Below are 8146 nucleotides of genomic sequence, written 5' to 3'. Positions count from 1 at the left end.
GCTTTTTACATATTTCCACACTTCCTTAGGGTTCTTTCAGTTTTCTCAGATAACGCTCCTTCATACATACATTGTGACTTCTTCTACGGTCTTTTCTGGCTTTTTATTTTGCCGTCGTTACATTGAAATTGAGTTTTTCGGATAAACCCGAATAGTCGAAAAATTTTCCCGCGAGTGTTTTTTTCAGATTTATCCTTATACACGGAACCCTACTTACGGGGGGGGGGGGGGCGCACTTGCGGGAGCGGCTGACGTTTTCGAAAGTGCCCACTGGGTCCCTAAAATAGACACTCGGCGAGAAAGTCGGCGATCTCGCCGACTTTCTCGCCGAGTGCCCAACTTAAGAGCTGCTGTAATTGTGATATTTATTTATTTATATATGCGATGGCGTACGAACATTTCTATAAATAAACTAATGAACAGAGTGCGATGAAACTTTTCATTAAGTGGCCTTTAGGTGGTGCACTTATCATACTAAAATTTTATGAATGTGGGTTTCAGGAAAAAAAATGAAAGACGTTTAAATCTGCAATGCGAAACTAGAACGCAGCTCTTGAGGAGGAGGAGGGGAGGGTATGCCCCTCCTCCTTCTCCGCAGACTCCTCTCCTCCTACCGCTGAATTTCTTTATGAATGACGTGACACGAAGTCATATGACGTCATTTTCCTCGCTAAATTTAGCGGGGTAACTGAATTGGTGTTGGGGTCACGTGACATCATTTTCCCCGTTAAATTTAGTGGGAAGTTTACGTCACGTGACCTCCACATCAATTCAGTTTCCGCGCTAAATTTAGCGGGAAAATGCAGTCACCTGACCTCAACACCAATTCAGTTTCCCCGCTGAATTTAGCGGGAAAAATGACGTCCTATGACTTCGTACCACGTCACCCATGAGCTGATTCAGTTTCTCCGCTATATTTAGCGGAAAAATTGACGTCACGTGACCTCAACACCAGTTCAATTTCCCGCTAAATTTAGAGGGGTGGAAACATCGACGTCGCGAAACACGGGAACGGGCGCCTAAGAGCTGCACTCTAAAATGGGCCGAAATCGCTGCTGCAGTCACACTGGTTCTCGATTCTCAAAAAAATGCATTTTGTGAAGCGGAGGAGGAAGCCAGCAGGGCATAATTCGTGTCTTTTCCATCGTCAGAGAGCCAGCCGGACAAGTGGCACCCAGTCCACCATGTCTTCGATCGACAGGGTGATCACGCTGCTCGTTTATAAGCTCGGCCGTAAGCTGGGAGACTTCAGAGTCCGCTTTCGTGAAGACTGCCTCCCGACCAACACCGGCGCCCTCCCCTGTAGCCCCACCATGGGGGTGCTGAAGTCCCTGCTTCGCCGAAATTTCGGGCGGCTCGTCTGCAAGCCGGATATACAGGGAGCCCTCGCCAGGCGCTCAAAACCGGCCTGGTAGAGGTCAGTAGCCTAAGGCGGCCCCACGAAGGCCACCGTCGGGAAAACCGCTGCAAGCCTAACGCTCTTCGCCATATTAAACCGCAACATCACCCCTCGCACTCGTCTACAAGCTCCAATTAAACCATCATCACCATTTCCTTAAAAAAATGCTATGCAATACCATATCATCAGTGTTGGATGCGACGCCGCGGGCCTTCACGGTTTGGGCGACTTGCCTTTCTGTGGCACCGCGGCTCTCCTGAGCTAAAATAAATATATCATATATTATATCATATAACAAAGCATGGTGAATGCAGCTTCTCAGCATTTTTCCGCGAGGTGAACATTCCCAAAGCCCCTCTTCTCCTTGGTGCAAGCAGATCATGTCACTCCGGGTGCATGAAAAACAGCGGCCGCACAGGATTGGCCGGTTATAGAGAGCGACGGCAAAACGTGACACCTAGCAACCGAGGTGCAGTGGGGGACAGCGGGGCTATACTCCGTCTCACTAAAACCGTGCAGTACAGCCAAAGCTAAAGGGGAGAGAGCGTATTCCAACCTGTTCAAGAGGAGGGTAAATAAGGAACGGGAGAGAAGGAATGCGATTCCTTCGTTCTTCCTTTCCCTCTTCTTGAACAGGTGGGATAACCTCTCTCCCCTGCAGCTTTGGCTGTACCGCACGGTTTTAGGGAGACGTACTTGGGTCGCCGGCGGGACGCCGCGATGCGGTGTGTACGGTTAGCCCAAAGTGGGCTAATATTTTGTAATGAGTCAGTTGCAGTAGCGAAGTATCGTGGACGGGGGTGCCAAGGTGGGTTGAACGCGCTCCAGTGATACACCCGCCGTCCCCCACGCCCCTACTGCGCGGCACCGAAATTGGCGAAGGGGGACGTCGCCGGCGACCTTCGGTTGCTAGGATTTACTCCACGGCGTCGCTCCCTATTGCCAGCCAATCCAGTGCAATCTCCGTTGCTATGCGTTCTATCGCCAAGCCTGTGAAAATATGCACACCGCCGCAATCTGTCGCTTGCAGGTGTTTCCCAGCCAGTTTCCACGGCCAACGGGGCTGTGATGCCATCCCGTGGCGACGTTGCGAACTTCATATACGTGTGCTCCAAACCAGTCCAAGGTCAGCGCATGTACCAAGGCACTAATGCTAACGCATTAAAATTAAAGCATATAAAATCCGGTCTTCTCCTTCATATGCACAGGCAGAAAAACAGATACCGTCTGCTTCACGCTCCTACTCTACATGCTCGAGTCTGCTGAAACAACTTCCGGGTGTTCATCTCAAAAAGTTTTCGCATTTTTTTTTTTTTAATGTTGTGACATCTGTTAGCAGCAGCGTAAACCAAGTGGTTTTTACTGTTTTTGTCCTTGTGCATAAGAAAAAAGTTTTTTAAGACTTAAAATTTTATTCCCGAAGCCTACGCTCGTTAAGTTTGAGTATGATAAGCACACCACCTACAGACACCTTTGTGAAATGTTTCATTGCACTCAGCTCATTGGTTTATAAATAGGAAATCTTTGCGCCCTAATAGAGCTCGAAAAAACTCTGTACACTGCTATAAACATGTCTAGGTGAAGACAATCAACTGTACCACCGCAGAGAATATGAGTTGAAACACCTGATCCGGCTTTTTCCTGTGTCTGCTGCGGATTCCACAAGCTCTAGTATCTCTCAATTTGTCAAATAGTTTTAAGTATGGGACCTCAACTTCGCATTGCATTCCTAGTTCTGACCACTGCTCTCTCAAAAACTGGCAGGTACGCCAAAGAAGAATGAAGGACTGTTTCAGCTTATATTGTTCACAATAATACCAGTAAATATGTATGTCGCTTTCCAAATTGCAATGTTCGCATATAATAATCCAATGAAAACACAAATTTCTGTAAAAAGATGTTTATTCGTCTAACAAAATATTGCTGGTTTTCTTTGCCTCTGCCGCAAAGTATTAATCATCAGATCATGCAAGGAAGATCACGCGGAGCTCAAAAAGAAGCTACGTTAAAAATCAACAATGGCAACAGATCAGGTGCAGACTCAAGAAAAACAATAATTTCAGTCTGCCCCTCCTTTAATACGATGACAGACATCGCCTATAGAAGAATGGCAGAAGTTATGTTCACAGTCTTTTTTCTAGACATTGAGCATGTAAAACTTGCAGCATACAATGTTATGAAACAAAACGCTCGTGTAAAATGATGTTGCTGCGCAATGCACAAGAGTTCCTTCTGGTTTGCAGGACTAGAGCGTTAACAGATAAAACATGGCATAAGTGCATAAGTATTGGCCAAGTATTTCCATGGTGGCAAAAAATCAATTTCCGTGGCTAAACAAAATCATTGCAAAAAGTGTAAAAGCATCTTTAAGCCAAGAAACTGGCACCATAGGTTCCAGTAAAGTAGACCTCCAACATGTAGAAAAAGTGGTATTGCATTCCTCAAACCATATGTATATTCCTCAAATTCCTCATTCTAAAAGGCACGTGTATTGTCGATACTGTATGCAAATGGCACTATGAAGCTTTCAGAAACTAGTGTACATAAAATGCAGAAATTTGGAAGTAAAACAGAATCCAACTAGAAGCATCAATGAGTTTTGCATACAGAGGCCTGAAATTCTCTACAAGAAGATAATAAGCCTAAAGCTGCCTTTGCTTTAAAAAAAGAAGGAAAACAATTGCTCCTATATTAGAAAACATATTTTGATGTTCCTATCTTAAAGAAACAAGCATAACGAAACTGCATCACCTAAGTTAAAAAAAGACCAGCAAGTTTTCAGAGACTAAAAACACAAGGCTGTATGTAGCAATGACAAAAAATAAATCTTAAGGTGTCTCCAAGAACTAGGAAAAGAACCCTGATACAATACTTTGCTTTTTACATTGAAATCTGCATGCAATAAAAACATGCATACACTGCACGGCAACCATTAACGTGATTGCGACATTCGTGCTTTTGCACATTTTACTCGGAGAAGGTATTGCCAGGCACCAAATTTTAACACCCAAGTTGGAACCCAAGGGCGGCACTTCCCACACTTGGGGTTTTGACGGCAGAATTTTGATTAAAAAGAAAAATGAGAAAAACCATTGATCACATGTTTGTGCTGTGTTGTGCAGTGTACGTACTGCAATAGGAGGTTGCAAATAACCCGTTAGCCCATTCCTGGAGATGTTTTTCAAACTAGGCCAAATGCAATGGAAGGTGAATTGGAGTACAATGATATTCAAATTAGTATAGAGTGAAGGTTTTCACAAAACACAACTGGCATTTGTATTAAAAATATTTGCATTAAAGGTTTAACATATAGTATGCTGTTACACACTTGCATGTTACTGAAGGGAAATAAGAAAAATAATCTTGGAGGACCAGAAAAATATTTTGCACACTGCCAGTTATCGGAACCTTGGCACTGTTAAAATGGCTAAAATAAATGCAGCAAAGAACATAACACGCGAAACAAAGATAATGGTGACTTGCGGCAACATCATGACATAGATTGGACGTATTAAACAGAGGATGTGTGCGTGGCGCAAGAAGCTTTCTTAGGGGTCCACAAAGGACACCATGATGTAGCGTGTACCCTTTGTGACGGGCAGACCCTCATGGTAGTGCGTTAGCCGCCCCGGATGCATTAGACTCCATCCCCGCTTGAGGTCCACTACACTGCAGTTGTACCTCAGGAAGTTGCAGCCACCACCCTTAGGAGAGCACAAACATCAATGGACAGCTGTTAGAACTAGAGAAATGGCAAATTGTCTACATTCTATGGGGAATGGTTTCATCTAGCACTGATATTTCACTATCTCAGCGGCAAGCACTGCTACAGGTTCTCGTGTTGGTTTTCAGTCTTGACTATTGAAGTTAAATACTCTGGATGGGTGTCTTCGCTTTTTTCGAGTTCAGCCACACCTTCTCAATGTGTCACATCTTGAGGTGTCGAGTTACTGCCGCATGCTGCTAGCAGGAGGCCAGTTGCATGGCAAATTTTGACTTTATTTTATGCTTTTAAAATGCACCCAAAAGAAACCACCAGCTGCATTCACTTTACTTCTTATTGAAGCTTAGATTTCAACTAATGACACTAGTATTATTCCTTTACAGTCTTCCTTCACGAGTAGTTCATGCAGCTGGTGATAGGCAGTCACCAGAAAGAGTACTCTTTCTCCAAGGCAGCAGTGCTATGTGGCAAAGCAACATCTGTGGTGGCACTTGAGGGGCGGGCATGCGTGCCCGTCCCTCGAGTGCAGCAAGGCACAAAGGGAAAGCACTACTTTTAACCAAGTTAAATTGTAGGCATTTAGAAAAAGAAGAGGCCAGGGGTTATGCATGTTGTAATTCTATTTTGTTCCCATATTAAAGATAGTACTGCAGCTAATATGAAAGTGCACCCAGAACTCAGTAATTAGAACCTGTTTTTGCAAAGTCTATGAGGTGTGGCTATTAAATAATGACACACGTAACAAAAGCGTTTTATTCTTGTTTAGTATTACAATCTTAATACTGTTCTCTTCTTTAACCTACTGTCCTCTCATCTGTACACCAGTACATAAAAATTTTCTATAGTTGAAAACCATGCTACCGGTCATCATGTTTGAACCCCTTCAGCAGCTCCGCCGTTTTCTCCTCTACCTCGTCCACAGTTCTTGCTATGCCATTTCCGTTCTCGGTGACGTGTAAGATTTTTAGAGCATCGAATTTCCCTTAGTTTTCAAACTGAACTGGAAAATCTGTCTCATTACATGTGATGACGTTTTCCCGCGTGTCAGGTTCTTTTGCAAGTCGTCCCATGAAGTCAATGCAAGTGTTTCCAGGCATCTTTCTGCTTTTAACTAAGGTTTCTGGGTGCCAGTTTGGCACAAACTTCGTGCATGTTCAACTGGTCATGCAAAATTTGCTCTACAGTCTCTTGATGAATGTGCTTTATGTCTGCTACAATCTAAATGCTTAATCGACGTGAAAAATTTAATCTCCACAACAATTTCTTTAGTCAGGAGCGGAAAGACGCCCAAAAACACATTTGTACTGACTTCATGAAACGACTCGCAGCGGAACCTGACTCACTGGAAAAGATCACCACATGCGACGAGCTGCAGATTTTGCAGTACAATCCAGAAACAAAAAAACAATAGATGCACAAAATGCCTACATCAGTGAGAATGAAAGTGACAGGGCAGAAACTGCGGAGAGGAGCTGCTGAAGGGGCTTGAAACATGATGACCTGCAGCATAGTTTCCAACGACGGAAAACGCATATGCAACGGTGTGTAGATAGACGAGGGTAGTATGTTGAAAATGGTAACAATTAAGTTGTAGGATAGTAATAAACTGTGCACACATTTGCCTCCAGACTCATTATTTAACAGCCACATCTCATAGATATAAAAAGAATAGAATGTAATGTATGCAATGATGACAACTTAATTATGTAATGTGACAACTTAATTTACTATAACGTGTGGCTCTATAAAACCAATTAGCTTTTTGATTGAACATGAGGGATGCTCTGTTTTTGATTACAATATGATTTTAATCAAAATCATGCTCTAACCCCAGGAATAACTTTCGTCGCTATGTCAGCATGGACCTTTTTTCAAGAAATATTAAAAGAATTTACCTCATATTTTATTTTACATAAAATACCGACCCAATTAGGTCATAAAAACTCAATTTTGATCCTAGTAAAGAAAATGTTCTGATTACGCTCTTTACTTCTATGTAAATTAATTATGAGATGTAAAATGAATATACAGTTAGATTTAAAGCTATTAGAATGGTATGACTATCTTGTTTGTATTCAGATCATTCTAAAAGTTACTATATTCACTAGTACCTAGATAAAAACCAATACCAGGGGCTTGTCTCTAGAATCAAGGATTATACCTCTACCAACTGCAAAAGGTGGGACCAAAATTTCCAAGAATGAGTACTGTATGATGTAAGCTTATTCATATTTTGAGCCACACTTTATCCCAAAAGTCAAAGATGGTTTTGTCAGAAGGTGAGACATACCTCATAGTCAATCTTTGGTCTGTTGAGTGCAATGTTGATGGTGTAAGTCGATGAGTCATGGTGTGGTCGCAGGAAGTACTGCTCATCAGGATGGTAGCGCACAACAAAGTTCATTATGGCCCTTGGAGGCTGGAAACGGAAACAAGATATAAAGGTACACTAAGCACTTTGCCCTCTTTTGTTAATCTATCTATAAAGCACAAGGTAGAGTTGGCAGCGATATGAAACACTTTGCCGTAGCAAGAAGTGGCAAGAACACAAGTGTCACATGGAGTGCCGTGCTCAGTCTAACACTATGGGACTCAGTGAGGCCACGAAGCCATTTAATGTACTTTGAGGGCTAAGGAATAGGGTATAAATACAAGTTTCTGTGACTTATGCGTGAGTTATAATATTAAAAGTCAAGAACAACTGAAATAGTGCCAGTAAGCTAAAGTTGCCCTCATATACACAATGCAGGGCAGTATGCACCTAGTGACATGCTGAAAGTAATGCAGGACCCATCTGTACACCATGTTTATTGGAGGCTTTTATGTCTATCCCAAGGCTGTGAAATGAACCAGGTGACATAACCTTCTCATGGGCACAGTGCCTCATGTTGCATTTCAGCTCACCTGAAGCCCATGCTATTAAAATGATTCACCCTGCCACCCACAGTACACTTGTGTATAAGGTTGGAAATATGACTGAGACAAGCAGAGCCACTGCAGACTACCGAGCAATCAAAATTTGA

General features: G+C 42.9%; 1 protein-coding gene across 1 annotated transcript in view; it reads right to left on the bottom strand.

The window, feature by feature from the left end:
* Positions 1–3283: 3283 nt before the first annotated feature.
* Positions 3284–8146, bottom strand: part of LOC8032113 (procollagen-lysine,2-oxoglutarate 5-dioxygenase) — a 193579-nt gene continuing 188716 nt past the window's right edge. The window contains exons 20-21 of the mRNA XM_042290845.1: positions 7414–7542; positions 3284–5103 (exon numbers count right to left, since the gene is read on the bottom strand). Of these exons, the coding sequence (XP_042146779.1) occupies positions 4948–5103; positions 7414–7542 (285 nt within the window). The 3' untranslated portion in view covers positions 3284–4947. The remainder of the gene's footprint in view (positions 5104–7413; positions 7543–8146) is intronic.

This window comes from Ixodes scapularis, unplaced genomic scaffold (genome assembly GCF_016920785.2).
Source record: "Ixodes scapularis isolate PalLabHiFi unplaced genomic scaffold, ASM1692078v2 PGA_scaffold1__304_contigs__length_218370807, whole genome shotgun sequence".
Taxonomy (NCBI): domain Eukaryota; kingdom Metazoa; phylum Arthropoda; class Arachnida; order Ixodida; family Ixodidae; genus Ixodes; species Ixodes scapularis.
Note: the sequence above shows the minus strand (reverse complement) of the source record. Positions and strands in the feature narration are given on the sequence as shown.